This window comes from Dunckerocampus dactyliophorus, chromosome 3, assembly GCF_027744805.1.
Source record: "Dunckerocampus dactyliophorus isolate RoL2022-P2 chromosome 3, RoL_Ddac_1.1, whole genome shotgun sequence".
Lineage (NCBI taxonomy): Eukaryota > Metazoa > Chordata > Actinopteri > Syngnathiformes > Syngnathidae > Dunckerocampus > Dunckerocampus dactyliophorus.
The window spans coordinates 11,926,249-11,950,099 of record NC_072821.1 but is presented as its reverse complement, the minus strand read 5'-3'; the positions used below and the strand labels follow the sequence as shown (position 1 = coordinate 11,950,099).

The window sequence follows — 23,851 nt, the reverse complement described above, 5'->3', positions numbered from 1 at the left end:
GAATTTGCATTATATCATACCATGTTACATTTCAGCAAAAAAATGGACAAAGATACCAATTGGAAAGTTGGGAATGTGACTTTAGACTCAGTTGCATGTACAAAGACTTAAAAACTTCAGAAAACATGACATGCAGCCTTCATACCAGCATCTTGTTCTTAAGCCATCTTGTGAATAAGTTCAAAGGTCACCATCAGTTTAATGGTAATCTCCCCAGAAGGAACCATCTTCACCTATTTGGCCGTTTAAACACTTATTGACAACATTAAAACGTGGAATATATTTTACTTAAACAGTACTCTGCTTCGATCTATTTCTGCAATATTACTCTAACACATGCAGGAGTTTACACGCCTCCTACAGCTCAGATAAGAGTAGCCAATAGAGACAAAAATACCTGTCAAGGCCACTTGAATTTTAGGAAATGAAACGTTTTAATATAAAATACTGTAAAATGCGAGAGTACAACAGACCTTGACAGCAAATTACTCTTATTCTGTATCAATGACATTAATTGATGTCCGTCTTTCAAGTTGATGAGGCCATATTTCATACATCTTAATGAAACAGAAACTACCTTAGTCAAAGTGCTTTGTATAAAAAAATTCAGTCCATGAGAAAATTAAATACACATACAAAAAAATGTATCACACACACAAATCTTTCTGAAACCTCAGAGAAAATCTCTTGTCTTATTGTTTTCAGGCAAGATTTTTCCGCATTTCCATGAAAGTGTTTGAAATGAGTGGTCCGATATTGAGGCTGCTGCGACGAGACTCCCGCCGAGACTTCACAGCAGGCAGCGACGTTGGCATGCTGGGAGAGATGGACCCACTTTGAACTACGCGGTTGACAGGAACGTCAGAGGCCGTTCGCAGCCACAGCTCCTCCATGATGGCGGGCTCCTCGGTAGGGAGAGAGGAGCGCCTCCATGTGGATGGGAGAGGGGCATTCACCAGCTCCCGCATTTCCTCTCTGGATTTGGGAGGTTTGTCAGTCATTGGAGTCCCTCTTCCTCCATGAATATCCACACTGCTGACACCTAGTGGTTTGCCATCAGATGACACCACTGAAGCGCATCAAGAGGAGAGAGTTAATACTGCACAGACTTCTAAAGGAGGAAACCACACCGGCAATGTACCTTTGACTTGCTCCTTCGGCTGGCTGACTGAGCCACAGAGCTCCCTGAGTTTGTTGCCAAGTTCCAGATTTACCGCCTTGTAGTGGTTAAGCTCCTTGCTGAGGCCATGGATCCACCCCTCATATTGCCGCTGCCTTCCTGCCAGGCCCTCGTCCATTTGCTCTGCACAGACACACAAGGGTTAAATGGAGTTTAAGAAGATATAATGAAAGAGCTGTTTAAAAAAAAATCTGCTATTACAAATAATGCCCATTTCTCTCAATGTACACTTTTACCACTGTCAGAAAGGTATTGTTTAACAAAATGTGTATTAATGTGGTTGTGATTTGCAGTGGTCTACAATTTCCCTGCGTCAGACTGACAATTTGTCTCTAATGTAGCCTAATAAGAAAACTAAAATAGGGTTTTGTCTGATACCCACCACGACACTGCTGCAGTAAAAGCTGCACGCTCCTCTCGTGCTCCTTCTGCTGCTGAGTGAGCCTACGGTCGGTGTCGAGCTGAGTGCGATCTAGAGCGTTCTCCAGCCACTGCACCAGCTGCTGCTTCTCATCCAACTGCATTTCTAGCTCAGCGAGAGCTAGCTGCAGCTTCCGCTCCTCCTCGCGCAGAGACACCACCTATAGGAGACAATCACATCAGTCAGAATGATCAGTTCAATTGAAATTTGTTTTTTCCTGAGAGAGCAGACTTTTTTTCTTTCTCCAAACAGAGTATCAAACTGTATCATGCAGCAATGGGCCGATGTTGAGGCCTGACTGGTGAGACCGCTATCATGAAGCTCGAAAAGGCTGGACCACAAACCTTGTCAAAGTACTTGCACAGCAGAGCTCGAGTCTCAGAGGCAGACAGGTAACTGAGTTTGGCCATGAGATTCATCTCCCATTGGGAGAGCATGCTGGCTGATGCCCTGAGCTGCCTCTGCCTCTGAGTGATGGCCTCGTTCTTATACTCGATTGCTGCATCTAGAGCTTCAATGGCTTCATCCAGCTGGAAGAGAGTTCGCTCCTCCTGAGAAAGACACAGACAAGATGTAGATTCATAAGTGCTTGCACTGGGGATCTTGTTGAGTTCTCATTCATTTTGAAGAAACAGATCATATTAATGCATGACTGCTAACCTACACCACAGGTATCAAATGAAATGTACAGTAATGTGATTAAAAAGCCAGGTGTGTAGAAATTGCAACAGATGATATATGTACACGTGGACATGCAGCAGATTAGAGATTTACCTCGGGTGAGAGCAGGTTGCCCTGCCGCAGCTTATCATCCAGCTCCACTCTTTGTTTCAGCAAAGAGTCTTTCTCTTGACGCAGGTTGGAGATTTCTTGTCGAATCTGTTGGGAGTCCTGAGCACTGCTGCTGCGAAGGAGACCATTCCTCTCACTCAACTCGCGCTCCAGCGTTTCGATGCGTCCTGTTAGCGTCACCAGATCCTTACTCAGTGCCTGCCAGGACAGATGAGCCCAGTGAAAATGTATCAGTGTTTCTTTATTCACTGTGAAGAGTTTAATTGCTCAACAGTGTTAGATTTATTTCAATACCTGACTGGAGCGCAGCCTCTTGGTTTCAAGCCCACTGCGTTCCTGTAACAGGGCTTCTTTCTTGGCCAAGATTTCCTCTCTTTTCGTGAGCTCTCCTTCTAGATCTTCAAGCCCTCGCCTCTGCTCCAGCACACGCTCCATTTCCTCATCCAGCCAACGTTTCTGCTCCTCGATCTTCTGCTCAGACACAGGGTGGACAGACACAAAACAAATGTACAAAAAGGTAGAATGACACAGTAACTCAGTATTAATTTTAGTTTGACGCAGTATCAGATTTTTGACTTTACCTGTTGCTCCTCCAGCGAGATGACAGAGCCGTTGCTGCCACTGCGTCTTTGCCTCTGGAAGGCAGCAATCTCCTCCGTCTTAATCTTTAAGATCTTTTGCTGTTGCTCATTCTTTATCTCAAGTTCCTAATCATGAGAAAGAAGTGAAGATCTGAAGACCTCTTCATTCATTAAGTCAAAGATAAACTTTTTGCAATATCAACACAAAAACAAAATGTAAGGTCAGAACTACAACATGCTGTAGAAAACCCAAACCTAATACAGTGAAATCTCAGTTAACGACCGCACCTGTTAGGGCGTTTTTCGGTAAACATGAAGAATTTACAGCACAATTTTCCAATTAGCGTACAATATGGCAAGCGTCTTGCGTTGTTAACTCACGCCGTGAGTCTAGCTGTGTTCTTAATGATTTTTTAAAACATCCTGATAGCATCATATTAGCTTGCCACTACATGGAAACAGGAACTTTAAGTCGGCTACGTTGACCGTCTATGCGATCTGTGGTTGACTCTCAGCAATGTTAACACAAAACACATTTTTACACATTTATAATTATAGTTTTACATGCATAATACAATTTTAAATGCATATAAATGACAGATGAAAGGGATAAGTGAACCTTTAATGTTACTCTTACCTTCATTGAAGATGTGACCGTTCCCAAAGACACAATGTGGCAGCGAGATCAACACAGACGCCACCTTTGTGTTTTGTATTAGTTATTTCTTGAATTAAATAGTGTTTCTCTTTGTTTCTATCAAATGCTGGCACTTGAAATTTTCTTTGGCTCCGTTTTGGGTTATTAAGGTGAGAAACAACATTCATTTCAAGAAATAACTCATGGCAAAACAGGAAGGTGGTGTCCATGTTGATCTCGCTGCCACATCTTGTCACATTACGATCACGTCTTCAGTGATAGAGGTAAAAGTAATCTTAAAAAAGCAACCTTAAATGTTCATTTTTCCTATTGATCATTTATATGCATTTGCAATTGTTTTATGCATGTAAAACTATAAAAATATGTTTTATTTTAATATTTTTGGCTTTCTGGAACAAATTTTATTTGATTTACATTATTTCGTACAGGAAAAATTGATTCGGACAGTGTCTGTTTCGGTCGGAATGAATTAATGATGCTAACCAAGGTTCCACTGTATGTGAATATCTGTGGTACCTTGACTCTGTGAGTTCTGCGCTGCATCTCAGTCTCCAGACGTCGTTTCTGCTGACTTTCCTGACGCAGCCGCCTCTGTAGAAGTTCCTGTTGTTGCCTCATAGACTGAACACTGCGCTCCAGCTCAAGCACACGACGCTCACTCTGTGCAGGCAAATTCGCAAGATGGGCTGTATCCCTCTGGCGCTGACTGAGAACCTTAAACAAAAAAAACATTTTCAAAGTTAGTAAGTACGTTTATGACACATACTGTAAGTTGGCATATGTTTACCAGAATACAGAGGTGGGACAAACAAACCTGAACTTTGCTTTGAGCTGCCGCTATTTTTCGTCGACATTCCTGAGCACGGGTCTTGTCTGTGGTGCTGATCTCTCTCTCCTGCCTCTCCAGGTCCTGAAGTTGCCTTTGGGCTTCCTGCAGCTCCTGTCGCGCCTGCAATGCCTCACTTTCTAGAGCTGTGATCTTGTGACTGTACTGCCTGTTCAAAGACTGAGCATCCTTACCTGGTGAATCACACACACACACACACACACACACACACACACACACACACACACACACACACACACACACACAACACATGAGCCACAGTGCAAAAGGTGCCGCACAATGCTTTTGAACACTCTTTGTTCTGTGAGACTCGTACCCGTTTTGACCAGCTCCTTAATGAGTTCCTCTTTCATGCGGATAGTGACTGACAGTTCCCGAATCTTCTGCTGGGCCTGAAGAAGGCCCCATTCGGAAACACCTTCGAAGCCTCTCAACACGTCACGTACAGATGTCTCCCCCATGCTGGCGCTAGCTGAGCAGGGGTTAAGAGAAAAAAGAAATTTTACTCCAATGTATAGTACCGCATGTACCTTAGTAGAAACGTATGTTGATGATCAGAAACATGAAAGAAGACAAAGACAAAATGTTAACAGTTAGCAACACAGAAGGAAAGAGAAGGTGGATTTGTATCTAAATACAGGTAAATGCTTTAACCAACCTGGCCAGCAGGTTACAAGTCACCTTGTGTCCTTTTGTACTTGAATTTTTTTTTAAGATAAAGCTGCTTAAACTTACATGCTTTTCTAGCTAAACTTGAATGCTGGTTGGGCTCAGGCAGCTGAGATATGGGCCCTTTGCCTATGACTGCTCGTCCAACTGAAAGAATGTCCTTCTTGGTCCAGGTTTGGTTCACCTGCCTGTCATGTGCAAGGTGTATTGACATCATAGAGAACACTGGTATAAACCGTGTGTAAATTGTCCTGTCATTATTTATACAGCATCTTTATCATGCAAGCTGTAAAACTATAATTTTAAGGACAAACCTTCGTCTTACTCTGGCCAGATTTGACTGACTTCCCTCTTCTTCGACTCCATGGATTTCTGCTCCATCTGAGGTCTTCTGCTCCTCATAGAGGCAGACATCCTGATTAGTAACCTGTAGCCACAAAGATGCAAGCATGGATAGCTGATGTGACACACTGACACCTTTATAATTAGACACACCTGCATCATCTGAAGGGGAACTGTATCAAACATGTTAAAATAAACAGTAGACAGAAACAGCAATGTTAGATAAGATGAGCTCATTTTGTCACAGAAAAAAAAAAAACGAAAACAGAAGTACATTGGCTGTTACCTGCAAACCTCCATTCAAGTTATGTTGCATGGACCCCATTGGGGCGGTGTGTGGCCGTGAACATAAATTTAGACCCAGGCCATGTAGCCCAGGATTGGAAAGCAGACACTGCAACTCTGCTATCAAGTCCTGTTGCTCCTGCAGCTTATCACTCTGAGAAATCAAATAAACAAAATTACTGTCACAAATCAGGGGAGGCCCTGTGATTATGTTAATGAAACACCCCCCACATGCGCGGCATGCTGAGAGTTCTAACCTGCAGCTTATATTGTTCCATAGCATCCTCCAGAGCTGCCAGGAAGTCTGTATTCTCTCTCTCCAGGTGCAGTACCTGGGCTTGAAGCCTGGCTACAGCATGCTCATCCTTCTCTCCATCTTTCACGCAGTCATGCTCATAGCTCCACCTCTCCTCCAAAGTGTCTGTATCCTGAGTTTTAACAGCCAAAAACAGAGTTACAGTCTAGTACTGGAACTTTAAACAGCATAATTTCAGTCCTTTGTCCAAGATATAAATGTAACAAGCTCACATTTTGTTATACAAATCTAACATACAATAGATGTGCCCAAGATCTCCATACATGAGCTAATGTCCTTAACTTTTGACAAATTCAATTTTTCAGTTTCCTTCAAAAAAAAAAAAAAAAGGAACCTTACATTAATTGAAAACTCAAAATTTCTAGTTTCATAAGGAAGAGTGAGTAAACTCAAATTTGACACCAACACTTGGTTGAGAAAAACCTAGGTGATGCCCAGTGGAATACACTATGGTTGTCTACAGCCATACATTTTATACGCCACACCACAATGGTTTTAAATAATTTCAGACCTGGTTGTTCATGGAAGGCCTTTCCCTTTTTAAAGCGACACTTTCCTCTGTGGAGCTGTTCTCGATCCCGCTGTCTGGTCCAGAAGCAGTCGTCAGTCTACTTTGTTCCTCCTCCACTGAGCAGATCCACTCCTTCACTTTCAAAGTTTGTTCCGCAGTCAAGGCGCCTTCACTCTGCAGCTCGCGTAGCAATCTACAGGAAAAGACAGTCAGGTCTGAAAAATTTGGTTTACATTGGAGCAACTAATACTGTAACTTTGTTAAACTTACAAAATACAATTGCGTAAAAACTGATAAAAATGCATCATTACAATTTTTGAGTGCATACCTACAGTATATGGTATTGGTATAAATCATGAAATAACCTGTAAGCAGTGTCCGTGCAGGTCCGATAATGTGCACTTTGGACTTGCAGCCTACTGATCTCTCCTTCGCCAAGTCGCAACCTCCTGTTAGGATCAGCATGAGAGATGATACGGGTCTCTGAACGATGGCGGTTTTCCAGGGCTCTGCGAAGGGCCTTGATTTGTTGCTCCAGTCCTTCCACACGATCTGGCTCCCGCTTACAGTTGACCGTAGCCCGATTCTGAATATTGCGGGCCCTTGTGGCATAGTTGAGAGTGTTAAGACTTTCATCAAAGTCTGAGGAGGATGGGCTGACGCATGCTATCATCAGAGTTTTGGAATTTCCTCCCAGAGAGTCTTTAAGGATCCTGGATGAAATAGGGAAAATGAGTTCAAAACATGGATCTAACATTTATGCCGTACAAAGAACGTGACATTATGAGAAACGCACCTTGTGATTTTAGAATCTCTATATGGTATGTGAGAGCCTTTCCTTTTTGGGTCCCCAAGGGCTCCAATAACATTCCCCAGCGCAAGAAGGCCACTGTTAATCTGGATGCTTTCCTTAAGCCTCTCGCCAGTGTTGCCTGTCCTCAGGATGCGCTCTGAGCCAGCCAAGTCCACAAAATGAAACTTGGAGGACAATATTTGTGATCCGTTGCTCGTAGCATTTCCATAGAGGCGTGAACTCCCCCGCCGCTGATCCATGTACAAGGTGAAAATGGTGTGGGAGCGGCTTGAGTTTGGATTCATTTGGGTTGCACCAGTGTGTCTTGCTGTGTTTCCCGATTCCAGTAAACTCAACACCTCATCAAGACCCTCCACTTCACACTCCTTTACACCACACAGGACTAACGGACACAAAGCAGCATGTAAAGAAGTCATACATGAAAGATATGTCATTCATATAACATGTTGACAAGATTACATACACATTTAGGATAATGGCATAGCAGTAATACTTACACCATCCACATACAGACATCTCTGAGTGTTCCATTGTTTTATAAAAGGCAGAATTTTGGATACAGCTCTTGTACAAGAGCTCAGGTATACCTGTTGTGACTGTTGATTGTACAGTGGTTCCTCACATCGTGATTCAGCATTCATGATGCCGCAAATTTTGGGATTTGTGATCACAAATTTTATTTGATTTTTTTGGGGAAAACCTGCCATTTTGTGCTTATGATGTCCATAATTAGGCTGTTAATTGGTAAAACCCATCTCATTTGCCCTACATTAGTAAAGCTTGAATTGCACACACAGTAGTCAAAGGATAATTAATGAAAAAACAATAATAAAAATGATATAATAATACGTAATGATAAATGTTATTTACTTTTGAAGAGGAGTGGTCGAGCACACGTCGTTGGTGGTGGTGGAGGAGGCGGAGATATTGAAAAAAGGACAAATCGTCGTCGTTAGACTCTTCTAAAAGAGATAGTGTTCCGTGGGTGGTGTAGAATTATAAGCAGGCCTATTAACTCTTCATAAACTTGAATCACAAGCTGTGCAGGGTTGCATGTACAGCTAAAATTTAGCTTTTCTTTAGTCTCCTCCCACTGGTCTTAATCGCCTGTTGGTCCCATTAGCAGTGTCACAGTGCCCTCTACTGGTCAAGCATGTGAAATATGGACTTAAATATAAATAATTATGGGCTTATAAGGCAAAACACATGAAAAATAGACCAGTCGGCTTGTGTTCGTATCTACGAGTGTTCGCACGTCGGATGTTTGTTAGTAGGGGACTTAGTGTACAGTGAATCAGCATGGTATTTATTATACACACGAACATGCAAAACAATACTATTTTATAACCCGCAAGGCATGACTGAGGCGTTTTATGACCTCCGTTAGGCTTGTGTTGTGTAGGAGTGTAAATATCAAGCTGATACACTGCAACTATACAGAACTTCCTCAAAAAAAATTAAAGTTATTTAGCGCCAATTGCGCCATAGAGCCCAGGCTTGATCAGAGTGTCCAAAACATTTTTATGGATGACTCAATTAATGGATGGTCTAAGAACACGACCGCTGCAAACAGCGGGAATCTACTACATACAGTATCATTCAACAATAATGTAATATTTCCTTACCAATATTGCCTTTATCTTCTCGGATGTGGATGTCCTTGCTTGCAGTTTCAACCTCCAGTAAGTCCTTAAATTCCTCTTTGTAGACCTCTAAGTAGGAAACTCTGACTGAAAATTCTGTAAGGTCATTTTCATCCAGCAGCTTGAAGACATCTGCAACAGCCCTGGGGATGATGCCCTGCTCTTCATCTCGAAATGAAGCTACAAAAACAAGTAAGAGTTAGCAATGTGCAAAAAAAAAAACCAAAAAACAAAAAAAATAACAACGTAAAACCAGTCCAAAGCAAAATAAGCTACAACACTTATATTACACTTACATATATTCGCTTCTCCAATGGTGTAAGTCTTCCCTGAGCCTGTCTGACCATAAGCAAAAACTGTGGCATTGAAGCCTTGGAAGAAAGAATCTATCAGAGGCTGCACTGACACAGAATACACCTCCTCTTGGCAGCAGGTTTCCTCAAGCAGGAAGTCGCAAAGGAAGTGTCTGTCGTGACCCAGGGTGACCCGCTGGAGTTCAGAGTCCAGAGTGATGCAGGTCTCATGGCAGTGAAGGATCTCTTTAGGCAGCAGCGGACGCACTCGGACCGCAACTTGAACTGAAGAATATTCTCCTCTGCCTTGGCCGCCTGGCACTTTGGGGGACATTACTGCTACAACGTCAGGGCTGCTCTGCTGCGTCTGGTTTATCTTGGGGAGTGGCGGCGGAGCATCCGCCTGGAAAATGCAAGATCAATCAGTTTATGACAATGTTGACAAACAAGCACAGCGGCTTATAACATTCACTTACACAATATAACCTGTGTAAGTTGTTATTAGACAGAAATAAAAAACCTTTGCAAGACAACCACAAATGAATACAGTATTTTTCACCTAGAAAAAAAAGGTCTGTCATACATTCGCGATCCCAAGATTTATATGTGCATTTTCTCTTGCATATTTGTAATACTGTATCTGCATGTTTTCTGGTGTAATTCTAATACCGGTCCGTGTAGTGTTTACATTTGAGCTCAAGTGACACGAACTGCACCAGAGTTCACTCGCAAGTGGACCCATCTCTCAATCAGTCTCGGTCCATTTGTTAAGTGGCACACCAGGGTTCGGACGACCACATTCACACTTGACCAAATTAACTGGCAGATCGAAGGCACCAGAGTTTGCTTTAACCAAACCAAACATGACAAGTTTGAAAGCATCCTTAGCAAACTACAGAGGATGAGTTAGTTAATTAGTTAATTTTAAGATATGGTGATCATTTAAACCGAGTCATATAAAGTATCTGGCCAACAACCAAAAAATATCAAGGTTGGGCTTTTATTAACCATTCTTTTATTCGGTACGATACTTACTGTCTGTGACCAGTCCAGGGTGTACCCCGACCCTCGCCCAAAAAGTCAGCTGGGATAGGCTCCAGCACACCCCACAGAAAATAGATGGATGGACTGACTTACGTCTGTGGCCTTCATGCTACAGCCGTTTGCTTGTCCCCTCATTTCTACACTGCTGTATTACTGCAATTTCCCTGACTTTGTGGTTTCCAGTCATATCTTGAGTCCTTATTATTTTGTACAATGGGGCCACCTCTGGATACATTATACACAAGAGTATTTACACTTCATAGTTGGCTATGAAAGGTTTTTCTGTTGATAAAACGGTAGACTTATGCTGATACTTTGTAATATACTTAGTAGAATTTGCAGTAAAGTACGACAACATCACAATATTAGTTTATTAGATTGTTGGAAGAATATACAGATGTTCTTCCATGTAAATTTAAACGGTTGTGTTCAAACGATTTCATTTAAATAGGCTTAATCCCTTACCTATAATAAGACATCACAACTGGTGTTTGACATTATTATTATGCTTGTGTTCATGGTAAATAGACAGTTAAACTTTAATTCGTAGCCTGAGACATTCCATTGACGCTACCGAGAGGCTAACTAGCATCCTAAATAGCGAGGATGCACTGTTACAATTACTGCTTACAAAGTTACCATATATCTTGTTTGCAGTGTTCAACGTCGGCTTTTAGCGCTCATTTATTGCGAAATTGCTTCTAGTAGTTTACACGCTAGCCGTGTTTACCAACTAGCTAAGCTAACGTTCCAACTAAGCTAGCTAGTAGCAAGCAGTCCGAACAAAAACAAGAGAAACGTGAAGACAAAGTTTCCTACAAGTTCTACGACACTTCCTTGTGTACAAACTGATCAGTTACAAAGCATCAAATCGTTAACGAGAGGTTATATTGACACAGTTAAACGTTACTTACTTGGATATTGTTGAAGTTAATTATGCTTAAAAGGATAACACTTTTTTTTGGGAAAATGGACGTTTATGAGGAAGTTAAGGGGAGGAGCCGGAAAGTTTGGGATTGTTCTTTTTGGAACGTCAGTATCTTACTGGGGCCACAAATCTTCTTTATTTATTCAAGTTTTATGTATTTATGTATTTATTTTTTTTACATACTTACAAACAAATGGCAAGGATAATCCACTTGTTTTACCGAGTACATGAAAGATTGTGAAAGTAAAGTTATTGACCTCTTATGCACAATTTAACATATTCAAAACCATATTTTCAGAATGATCACTCTACGTTGTCTTGTTTGTTATTCAGGCCTCTTAGGCCATTCTCATACTTAGTAATATTGTAAGAACTTAGTTTTTAGTAATGAGTTAATAGTTTTTGTTATGTATCAAATTCATATAACAATAGTTAAAAATTAATAAAAAAAATACATGACTTTATTCCATAATTCAATAATAATAAAATAATTAGTAATAATTAAACAAATAAATATTTATGGTAAATTAAATATAGAATTAAAATGGTGATTGATGTAATTAATTGTTTGATTTGTTAAACAATTATTAATTAATTAATTAACATTTTCACCAATTATTTAAAATGTGAAATACAAGAAGAAATATATTCCTATTTTATTTGAATGGTTATCTATTAAATCAAACAAGAATGCTTTGGCCACATTTTGAGTGTGTGTAATTCCGTATGGCCGGAAGGGGGCAGTGTAGCTCCATGTTTAGCAATCCTCCTAGAAACGTTCACTTTGCAGGAATAGAATGAAGCAAGTGGTGCAGCAAAACTTACAGTACATCGCTCTTCGTCTTGCGTACAGCACGTGTATGACATTACATTAAAACTCACAGCTCACTGCATGAAGCAGTTCATTTTAGATCACTCAAAAATACAACCACACCAAACAATAACATAACCGTGAAACTACTGCTGAATCAGTACCTATCTGGCAGTGTCAGTTGTGTTACATCCTTTTAGCAGGTGGAGGTGCAACTCATCTCATGTTGAAAGACCTAGTAAGTGGATGTGAGGGTAGCTAGTGGTACAAAAGCATGATATTCTGATGGACGTTGAGAGGAAATACAACAGAAACAGAACTCTTATGTGCTGTGCAATCTTTCTAATATAGACAGCATAGAAAAAAGTGTAATTACTCAGGGAGTAAAGTTGAAAAGACAATTGCTGAGATATCACCCAGATAATTGCTGTAGAAAATCACCCATTAAATCAGGTGAACTGAGTTGAGGTGAACACTCAGCAAACATCTGCAAGTGCCATGGCTGTCATGGGTCAGCCTCATCCACAGCAGGGAGTACCATCTGTAACTGAACACATCCAGTTTGGCTGCACTCAGATGACAACATTCCCTCACTAACCACAAATACACATTTGTGCCTTGGCAGTCCTTGGTTGGAATATTGCATAAATCCTCTAAATTTTGAAATAAATATCCAGTACATCCCCTCATAAATAGATGAGTCGCGCACACACATGTCCATACTCTGGTTATTTTGGTGAATTTAAGCAGTCAGGTTATTCATGCACTGTAAGAACATAGTGGCTCTTTGAGCAGCTCGTCTTTGGCGCTCTGTCTGCAGAACAGCGCAGCTCTGTGCTATCGATGCCGAAAGTGTTGCAACAGCTCACATGCACCTCTCACTTCCCTGAAGGCCCAATACAGACTGAACCTTTACACCATATTCATATTTTTCCACATAAAACAGATCCAACGGTTTGTTTACACATTTAATTCCATTTCATTCCACATATTGAATATTTGATTTCTCCACAAAAAAAGAGCTAAAAGATGTTTGCAAGATAAATGTTAACTGTTCACATCAGGACACCTACAATCGAACTGATTGTGTTTGTGATATCATATCTGCAGAACATACTGTAGCTGGAAGCTATGCGTGCTTTCATTGGACAATAACATCAATAGAATTTAGTTTTTAAGGTAAAATTAATTCTCTTGGCATTGAAAAAGACAGACTTATCATTTAATGCTCATGGGATACGCACTGAATACGTTTCACAGAATCCATACAAAAGCCATGTTAAGTCTCCAAAACATACATTTGCATTTCTATAGCAATGTGTTCTATCTTTTGCATGCAGCAGTGCAAAAGCAGATGTGTTGTGCACTTGAAAGTCAAGTTGCTTGCTTACTTTAATAGGAATTTGGAAAGATGCAACGGGTTGATTTACAGACAACTTTAAGGATGGTCACAGAGTCATTATTTGACTCAAGGCTGACATCTGACCTTTTGACTCTTTGGTTATTAGTATCATCGCTCTTTTATTTTAGAACTCATACTGGGAAACAAACATAGTGACTTTGGTGATGTACCTCCCCAGTTGGACTCGTCTCTCCAGTTCGCTCATCTCTACTTCAGCCTCCAGAGTGGCAGGACCCTGCACTGGGCTGCTCAGCATCAGCTGACCTGTCAGACGATCTGAACGCTGGACTGTAAAGTGGCGGCGAACTTGCCTTCCACCCAGCAAGGAGAAGCGAAGCGTGTCACCCATCGGACGCAACGCTGAAACCCGGAACATGACACGGGGAGCTGACAGGTTGGATACGACAGCCAGGTAATGGTAGGAGAAGGAATTTGGAGCTTGAGAGCACAGCTTGTTATCCACAGGGCAGGGATTGCGTTCACAGCGCCTTGAAAGAAAGAATAACAAGCATAAGTGACCAAACATCATTCTGAAATACAAAATACTGCATATCAAACATTATAGCAGTAATATATCAATAAGAAAATAAAAAACAAAAGAAGAGCTCTATCAGTAATTGTGCCCTTTAGACAAGCAGTTGTGATTGACGTGTCAGAGTGGTATTCTTACATTATTTCATTTAATTATTGTGGTTGGAGTTTGCCGTGGTGTACAGCTGCACTGCATCATACATAAGTGTTTCTAATACGTTGTCCTACTTATGTAGCTAAATAATGTAGTCACAATTCTCACTATGATGCAGTGCAATCCGACACTGCAACATTGTCTTAGTCCATGGTTTTGTTAGTTCCTTTTTCATTCATTCTCTTTTCTATTTGGTTATTTCGGGTGACATGTCTGCAGACACTGGGCAGAATTACCAAGCACCGGCACATGCAATTAGTCATCAGCGTCTTTTATAAGTTCTGTGTTCACACCAGGAAGATACCAGATTGTTTCATTTTGCGCCACTGCGTTGGCCTGTCTTTGCCTCACCCTGACACTTTGCCAATACTACAGTTACCATATTCCTGCTTCTTTTCATTCTTTGTTTCAACTATTTCGCCAGCTGGCAACGCCAGTCTTTTGTTTGCTTGTGAATATTCGCATTCATACAGGTCAGAGTATTCTCAGTACACTTAATCGATAGCAACTGGACTGTTCAGCTTGTCTTAGAGGACTTTTCGCCTCCCATCCAAGGAGGCTTCATCAGTACATGCTCAAAGACTAGGTAGGACAGCTTTAGTCTGACTAGATAGGACAGTTCTAGTCTGAGGTGTTGGTTCAGGAGCCAAAGTACTTATCTCTAAGGTAAATATAGAAGTCCCGAGGTTTTTGGTTGGAAAGTCTTGTTATTTTTGTGGACTTCACAGTGCTTCAGTTTTACTGCTTCACTTTTTGTTCTATTTTGTTGTTACGGGACTCAGATTTCAGTTTTGTTTGACTGCTACTGTGTTTTTTTTTAAAGCTTCTTGTATACAGTTGTTCCTCAGTCCACGAACTCCGTTCTGTTCCGTTCAAAAACTGTGATGTAAGTTGAGCTTTAGTGTAAGTCGAAACTTATACCTAAATTATAGCCAAATTAACAAGCAAGTCACTCACACCCTACACAGAACGCACGAAGGACATACAGTATAAGGTACAATACAGTCAAGGAAAAGTTTAAATACAAGAATTCAATGAAACGGTAATTTAAAAAAAAAGAGAAAACAACTCATTACTTTCACCTCTGTGGCTGGCTTGCACACTGGAAGGGGCATTACAAGGAGGGAGACGCTCATTATTGGGGGGGAGGGAGATTCAATAATGAGACCATTAGTTATCGCTGCGCAGTTATCACTTTTCATTTTATAAGAACAGAGCCTTCCACATTCACAACACTTTCAAAGATACCATCTTTATTCGTGATAAAGGTTGCAGTGTTTATGCAGCTTGGACCGGGCATGCAGTCAATGCTGATGTAATTTATCCACTGACCGTTTTATGATGCCTAATTTCACTTCACTTTTCACTTTCCTTTTCTTTGGCGTTCTGGCCCCATAAGAGTCGGCCTGACGCTTGGGAGACATATGGAGGATAAAGTAAAAAGTAAACTAAAAGAACAAAAGTGACATCCTCCCTTCCACTAAGATTTACGCTGCGTACGTATTCTTCCACAGTGCACACGGAACTAGTTCTCTCTCTTTTTTTGTTGCACAGTATTAATAATGTATGGGAATGCGTTCGTAACCACGAAACGTTGTAACACGGAATGCTGTACGAGGACGCACGAGGTCTCGAAATTTATGCATGCAAACCAAAAGGTGGTGTCAAAACAACTTCACCCCTTTTCTTCCTGTCACTCACATAGTGTTCTGGAGCGATGCAGCCACAAAACAAAGAAGAAAAAGCGACAGAGTTGCAAGCTACTGAACAACAAAGGAGGCGTTATATATTAATATATATAATAATATGTATAGTTTTATATTTTATATATTTGGTATATGGAATGATTTGATTAATTTTGTATTTTTTGTGTCTTTGATTTTGTCTTAAAAAATCTTTTTCCAAATGCGAATCTTGATTAAGAGGGTCTGTTTTGGGTCAATGAGGTAATACCTCTCTGAGGGTGTCAATCAAGACTGAGCATGAATATCTTTATAAAGGCAGCATTTTGCAGCTCTTGTATTGGATTTTGTAGGATTGTCAAGATAATGTTGTGGATGGTGAGTGCAGAGGCAATTCTTACATTGGTGATGTTTTGACATAAAACGCATGAGAGATTTTGGGACATTCTACACGAACACACTGGAATCCTCCGTATGTGTTAATGCACGTCTGGTCCTTGGTGCAGTTGTTCTGTCTGGTGGCACACTCATCAATGTCTGCAAAGAAAAAACAACATGACAGGTAGAAATACAACAAATGTCATTCAATGCTATTGAATGACAAATAGTTTAATCAACTGGAATTGAAGGAGCAATTTGGCAAGACCGAGTCCAAAAAGCATTGTCATAGGACCACAAGTGTAACATACAGATGGCCCAATACTTTGCTTCATATGTGTATTCAATTTTATAGTACTACATTCGAAGAAGTAACAAAATGAAAGCATTAGAGATGCACCTTTACAGCTGCGCCCATCACGGGTCACATTATATCCAGCAGGACAGGAACAGCGGTAACCTCCAGCGGTGTTAACGCATGTGTGTAAACACAGTCTCCCCGCCTGTCCATTATGGAACAGCTCACATTCATCAATGTCTGGAATGCACAACACACTCACACACACTATGCAGAACCACACTATAATGCTTTAGGGTTTGGTTTGAGTTGACTAATTAGTCATACCGGTGCAAGTGGTGCTGTCTCTACCGGAGATGGTGTATCCTGGCTCACATGTACAGTGGGTGGTCCCCTGCACAGTGCTGCAGCTTGATGGATGCACAAAAGTCCCAGCTGTGTCTGTTGCCACCGTAGAAGCAGCAGCAGAAGTGTAGGCGGAGGTGTTTGTAATGGTGGCAAAGACTGAGGAGGATGTCAGAAAAGGTACATGGCCTTCATTTAGAATATACGTACTGTAGATCAACAAACCACATTATTAGAGAGACCTGTATAGTCTAATAACATCAAATACAAGCACTGTATCAGTAATTCTGTCTTTAAAAATATAATAATCACTTTTGCTTGGCACTATCAAATGAAAGATGTAGCATCCTTAACAATAGTGAAGAATCCTCACAGGGCGCTAGTAATGTTCATTCACTTATCATTAACTGACGTCAGAAGGTGCAAAGCTTGCATACATACAAAAAAGTTTTTTTTCTTATGAAAGGCAACATTGTGCATCACCAAAATGAGCAATCCCACTCGAGCATGAGCTAAAGCCCGTGCAGGAAGGCCAGCGTTCACACTGTCCACTCACTGATTACACCTTAAAACCAATGGGGAGAAATGCAGGAAAGGTTAAATAAACTGGGCATCAGACATTCATAAGCTCTCTTTGTATTCCACCTCTGTGCATCAGGGAGCAGACATCCACTCACCCAGCACTGTCTAGGACTTTAGGCTGGAATTCAATAAATCCTACTCTGTGGGTTGTAGCATTGGCTTGTATTGGCAAACCAAACCACTGAGCAGAGTAATCTCCTTTAGTGGACCTGTAGATTTACATACATCTATTTTCAACACTTCAGAGGCAAACCTACACAGGTTAATGAGATATAATATGAGAACTGCCTTGACAAAAGTGCTCAGTTTTAACAATATGTTTACAGTACTATTGTGTTTGGGGTTTCCAATGGTGTAGAAGTGCACCACATCACACAGAGATGTAACTACTATTTTTGCCAAATACTATCACTAAACGAGTCACCTCTCCGTATGATGTAGTGCAGGTCCACACCACTGCACCGCATTTTGTGGCCGCTGAGTGTGTATTGCTGTAACATGTAAAAGGAACGGTTATACATCATGCGATATCTGACGCTTGTAGTTGGACCTGTTACCTCAACAACTTACTGTGTAGTGTATTATACATACATGTTGGCACACGGCTTTGGCAGGTTTCTCCAGCCCAGCCTTTGGGACAGATGCAAGAAAACTGATTAATTTCATCCAAGCATGTTCCACCATTCAGGCATGGGATGGATGCACACTCGTTGATTTCTAAGTGAAGAAACAAAGACGTTTTGTGAAGAAACCTTTTTGATGCAAAGACGTAATGAAATATCGACCCTGAACAGGATAAGTGGTAGATAATGGAGTTGGACTAGACCACTCACTTCCACCTGAATCTTAATTCGACTTCTTACTAAGACATTTTGGACAATTGTATGTTTCTTGGGAACAGTTGGGGAATTGTCTGCACCCAGTATACAGAGCAAGGTATAGAAAAGCGTTATTGGATGACTTTGGTGTGGAAGAATTTAAGAGGCCTGAACTCTACCACATCAAAAACAATTTGGAATGAAAATAAAAAAAAGGTTGGCTAGCCCTTCATGATAACATTTTGGTGACTTTCACCTCTGCAGGCCGCCTGCTGGCCAGACCAGCTCAGACTCTCCTGACAGACTCTGCTCTCTGATCCCACTAGTTCATAGCCGGGGTCACATAAAAAATGAACCTCATGGCCCACGGTGTGTGATTTGCCCAGTTTCCTCCCATTGACGGGCACATCCGGCTTTGGGCAGGTACCTGTAATAAACCCATTTCAATCATAAAAAATGACATGGTACGTTATGTAAAAAGGATTTATTTTAAGCCGGTATTGCTTAAGGTTATGCTCACTATTGACGGTTTTTGTAGAGTGCTTTCCTGTGCTGCTCTGAAGCTGGTTAATTTTTTTCTTCAGGTTGCGTAGATTCTGCAAGTAGGAGGCTTCATGAGCTGAGAGAAGCTTCTGGATCTGCTTCAGGGATCCTTGTAATTCCAGTCTGCTTGAACAGTCCTGGATCCAAAGGAAAGGTCACAGTAAATTTAGCTGTCATTCTCGTTCACATCCACCGATACACAGTTCACTGTACATAATTATGACATTTTTACATCCAAACTGAACACCACCTGCATCTTTTCTGTGTCAATAAGCAGAATAAAATTTGCAATGAAATATCCATCCATTTTCTATGCTGCTTATCCTGACTAGGGTCACGGGAATGCAGACTTGGGGTGAGAGGTGGGGTACACCCTGGACTGGTCAATCGCAGGACACATATAGACAAACAACCATTCACACTCACATTCATACCTATGGACAATTTAGAGTCGCCATGCATGTTTTTGGAAAGTGGGAGGAAACCGGAGTAAACCCGGAGAAAACCCATGCACACACGGCGAGAACATGCAAACTCCACACAGAGATGCCCAACGGAGATTCAAACCCAGATCTTCCCGATCTCCTGACTGTGTGGCCATAATGCTAACCACTGGGTCACCGTGCAATGAAAACAACTGCACCATAAATACCATAAGTATAGAAGAGAAAAGATATAGCTTGTTTTTTAGTGTTACTGTAAGGGCAGAGGTGTTGACTTAAAAGTGCAGTGTCAATGTTGGGACTGGAACCGCACAAACAGCTCTGCTGTAAACGAGAGTGTGCTGAACGTCAGTGCAGTACAGGCTTGTGCTGTTTGATACTGAAGTAAACATAGCTGGATCACAGCATGTTTATCCAATTTAACTGTTTGCGTGATGAAACCTTCTCCTGGTAAAAGCATGTACTGTAAGTCTCAGACTTGAAAGTTCCCAATTTACTTCTTAGATGTGATGTGGTGGGGGGGGTGTGGCGAGCTTATGTAACTGTATCATACTGTAAGAGGGAAAAGGAGTTGACTCAGCAACATCTATCAAATGTTCCTTTTGCAGACACTGCTTATTTATTATGTGGTAGGTCACCTTTCCATAGATAATAATGGTCAATTTGGATTTACTGTTTTTTTTTTTTTTTTAACTATAAGAGGTTTTATATGTATGTACATATTATACTGAAAGCTGTTTTTTAGATCGTTATCCTTAATGAGATATGAATGGGGGTTTTCTTCACCATTGCTATCTCAGTGTAAATTAAAAGTGACAGTTTTAATTTTTGTTTTGCTTGATGACTTTTTGCGTATGTACTCTTATGTAATAAGAGTGTCGTGCAAAAAAGGTGCTGTACAGTCATGTACAGCCACCCTTGTTTCTTCAGTTTATTGATCCATTTTAAAGCCTGGTACAACTAAAGGTACATTTGTTTGGACAACTATAGCTCATAAGAGTTTAATTTAAGCTGATATCAACTTCCATGGTTTTCTTGGGAATAACCAAAATCACTTAAGTTTTTACATGAATAGCTATAGCATTGTACTGCCAAAAATGTAACTCTTTTGAGCTATTTTCGTTGTCATTGTTATATTTGTTGAAACAAAGGTACCTTTAGTTGTACCTTTGTTGAACAAGAAACTGCAGAAACAAGGGTGGTGTAATCATTTTTTCCATGGCTGTATACTCAACAAATTCAGATATTGACAGAATGATGAACTGCTAAGCATGTTTTCCCCTCATGCGTGTTTTCAGGCAAACAAAAAATTGTTTTGGTCCAGCAACAGTTACGTAAGAAGAGTCAATATTTGTTGGAAACACCGTTCTGATCTGGACAGTGGTGAGGTTTGTACAGACTTCAGTCATTAGGGGTTTGGCTGGTGTTTAAAGTGTACTTGTCAAAGGCCTCTTTCTACCACATTTCACATGTATATGGTTGACGTTAGCACAGCGCGTAGGAGGCATGCAGGTATGCAGCGCAATGTTTCAGTACCGGTCGATTACGTTTTACTTTCCCTTCATTTTCTATGATTTCTTCATGCAGTATTATTAACATACAAGTATGCTCTATCTCTACATATTTGTAGGCAGAGCCACCGTACAAAAATAATCCAGTAGGACCTTTGGAAACCAACAGATAATTCTGCAAATTTCTAGGAGGATTTAACCGACATAAATTGTGAGATGCTGATATATTGTATGTATTCATGAACTTCTGCAGCTTCACGTGCAAAGTTAAGCTTTTAAATTTGCTTTGTCAAAATTTTGCCTACGATGCCCAAGATTCCCATTGCAACACGCTTTAAACTTTTAAAGCTTAAGCACTGAAAATAATCTACAGTTTGCTAGCAGTGCACGTACCTGTCCAGAAGTAGGATGCAGTGTACAGAGGCCCAGCAAAGTGACGAGAGTTGTAACCGATACAAACATGTTTCTGCTATAATCTCAGTCCGCTTGGAGCCAGTGATCAGATGTGTGATGCCGGAGGCAGTGTGAAGTTGGAGTGGGCAGCCCACACAGTGTACAAAGACTCCAGGTGAGTGAGAGACCACACTCGCAGTGGAAAAGCTGCTGCAGAATGTTAGCTTTACTCTGCAGGAGCCAATCAGCGGGCAAGACATAGATATGAAAAGGTGTTTCCTTCGACTTAATTTGTTGTGTACGTGCTCATGCTTGTTTATTTACACTTTGTTTATGAAAAGGTTCTACATTTAGCTGTACATACTGTACATGAAGTTCTTTAGCTGCACAGCGTGGAATGCAACTGTTCACCAACCAACGCTTTTAATATACATACTATATTTTCAAGGCGATGAAGTCAGTGTGTTGTGCACCTTTTGACACAGTTTTTGCATTGGGGTCCAACTATTAGGCTTTGCTTCACTTGCGACTGTGAAATTGTAAAGACATCACACTTCATATTATGTGCATTAATGGACCAAGAGGAAGTCATCGTGTTTGTATACATCATGTACATATTTTAATGACTAACTAATAACTTTTATAAATGTTTGCATCGCTGTTGCTAATGTTTGCTTCTCCTTTTAGAAAAATTGTTAAGGAAATGGGCTCACTACTGACTGAGGGGGAGGAACGCTAGTAGCTCGCAGGCGTGACAAATGGCATCATGGCAAATGCAAGCGAGAAGCCTGAGCTGGAAGACCCTCCCATCTCACTACGGTCTCCTGTTTGGGAACAGTTTGGCTGCCCTGTTAAAATTACAGATGGACAAAGGCAAGTGGATAAATGCAAACTTGTGTGTCGACATTATTCCACGGATATCGGGTATGCTGCAGGAAACACGTCTAACATGTTAGCGCACTTAAAGCGGCATCATTCGGCAGTGAATGTTACATCTACAAGAAAGAAAACCAGCTTAGTGCAAACACTGATAACTTCAGCATATAAACAACCTCTAGCAAGCAACTCTGACGGCGCCAAAGCAGTAACACATAGTAGTGGAGTTTTTATAGCCACGAGATTACGTTCATATTCAGTTGTTTAGAGCGCTGGCTTTAAGTACAGTCATGGAAAAAGTGATCAGACCACCCTTGTTTCTTCAGTTTCTTGTTCATTTTAATGCCTGATACCACTAAAGGTACCTTTGTTTGGATGAATATAACAATGACAACAAAAATAGCTCATAAGAGTTACATTTGTTGGCAGTACAATGCTATAGCTATTCATATAAGAACTTAAGCGATTTTGATTATTATCAAGAAAACAATGGAAGTTGGGAGATATCAGCTCTTAAATTAAGCTCTTATGAGCTATATTTGTTATCATCATTATCTTGATATCCAAACAAATGTACCTTTAGTTGTACCGGGCATTAAAATGCTGAAGAAACAAGGGTGGTATAATCATTTTTTCCATGATTGTATATGATTAAAGTTCTTGAACCTCGCTACTTCTTGTCAAACCGCCCACAATTCGTGAAACTGGGCCCCTCCCACTCCTCCACACTCACACTGAACACCGGCTCACCACAGGGCTGTGTACTGAGCCCCCTCCTGTACGCCCTGTACACCCATGACTGCTCTCCAACCCACCAATAGTATTATTAAGTATGCAGACGACACCACTGTGGTGGGACTCATCCACTATGGGGACGAAGCAGCATACAGGGATGAGGTGGAAAGGCTGTCAATATGGTGTGCGTATAACAACCTGAGCCTGAATGTCCAAAAGACAAAAGAACTTATACTGGACTTCAGGAAGCACAGACAGGCCCACACCCCTCTACTCATAAATGGTGTGTACAGGTGGAAGTTGTTTCTTCCTTCAAGTTCCTGGGCCTGCACATCTCTGCCGACCACTCTTAGAACACCAACATCAAGGCCGTGGTGAGGAAGGCCCAGCAGCAGCTTCACTTCCTGCGCATTATCAGGAAGAACGACCTGGACCAGAAGCTGCTGATGGCCTTCTACCGATCATCGGTAGAGAGTGTGATAACATACTGCCTGAGCGTGTGGTATGCTGGCTCCACAGCGGAAGGCAAGAACGCAATGCAGAGTGTTATAAAATCTGCCCAGAAGATTATTGGCTGCCCTCTGCCCACCCTGGAACACCTGGCCACATCCTGTTGCTTCAGGAGGCTAAAGGCTATCACTGGTGACCCTTCACACCCTGCACAGTCACTGCTCAAACTGTTGCCCTTCGGGAGACGCTACAGTTCTATTAAATCCCGTACTAGCAGGCTGGCAAACAGCTGCTTTCCTTGGATTATCTGTATAGCCAACACAAACAGACTTTTAGATACACATACAGTTCGGCATAATCCTTGCACATAACTTTACACAACCGCTTTTTAACTTCTCTGATTGTATTTTAATTGTCTTTTTTTTAATAATACTTCTACTGTTATTTATTGTTATTTAACTTATTACTATTTATGTGGTGCAGAGTGCCCCCCCCCCCCGTCAATTTCGTTGTATCCTTGTGCATCAACAATAAAAGGCTATTCTATTCTACAAAATACCATGGGGTAATACCAT

The 23,851-nt window shown here is 41.1% G+C and overlaps 2 protein-coding genes across 4 annotated transcripts; both read right to left on the bottom strand.

The window, feature by feature from the left end:
- Positions 1-72: 72 nt before the first annotated feature.
- On the bottom strand, positions 73-11,424 carry kif7 (kinesin family member 7). 2 transcript variants are annotated; one of them, XM_054770623.1, is made up of 20 exons: positions 11,311-11,424; positions 9,356-9,755; positions 9,042-9,239; positions 7,399-7,798; positions 6,968-7,315; positions 6,603-6,795; positions 6,033-6,203; positions 5,777-5,929; positions 5,463-5,575; positions 5,215-5,336; positions 4,796-4,951; positions 4,447-4,652; positions 4,149-4,346; positions 2,975-3,100; positions 2,688-2,864; positions 2,376-2,591; positions 1,946-2,152; positions 1,563-1,761; positions 1,142-1,303; positions 73-1,069 (listed from the first exon to the last, which is right to left on the bottom strand). In XM_054770623.1, exons 2-20 carry the CDS (start codon positions 9,684-9,686, stop codon positions 702-704), a joined length of 4,044 nt encoding a protein of 1,347 aa, XP_054626598.1. In that variant the 5' UTR covers positions 9,687-9,755; positions 11,311-11,424; the 3' UTR covers positions 73-701. The 2 variants fall into 2 exon arrangements, with proteins under 2 accessions (XP_054626598.1, XP_054626599.1); XM_054770624.1 differs by lacking the exon at positions 11,311-11,424 and adding an exon at positions 10,388-11,178.
- A 1,676-nt stretch (positions 11,425-13,100) lies between these two features.
- On the bottom strand, positions 13,101-21,395 carry LOC129178612 (fibulin-7). Of its 2 annotated transcripts, none has more exons than XM_054770986.1 (8): positions 21,216-21,395; positions 18,846-19,005; positions 18,582-18,752; positions 18,099-18,224; positions 16,908-17,084; positions 16,683-16,820; positions 16,306-16,441; positions 13,101-14,025 (listed from the first exon to the last, which is right to left on the bottom strand). In XM_054770986.1, the coding sequence occupies exons 1-8, from the start codon at positions 21,282-21,284 to the stop codon at positions 13,662-13,664; spliced, it is 1,341 nt and encodes a 446-aa protein (XP_054626961.1). In that variant the 5' UTR covers positions 21,285-21,395; the 3' UTR covers positions 13,101-13,661. The 2 variants fall into 2 exon arrangements, with proteins under 2 accessions (XP_054626961.1, XP_054626962.1); XM_054770987.1 differs by having other exon boundaries at positions 18,099-18,137.
- Between the last annotated feature and the right edge of the window lie 2,456 nt (positions 21,396-23,851).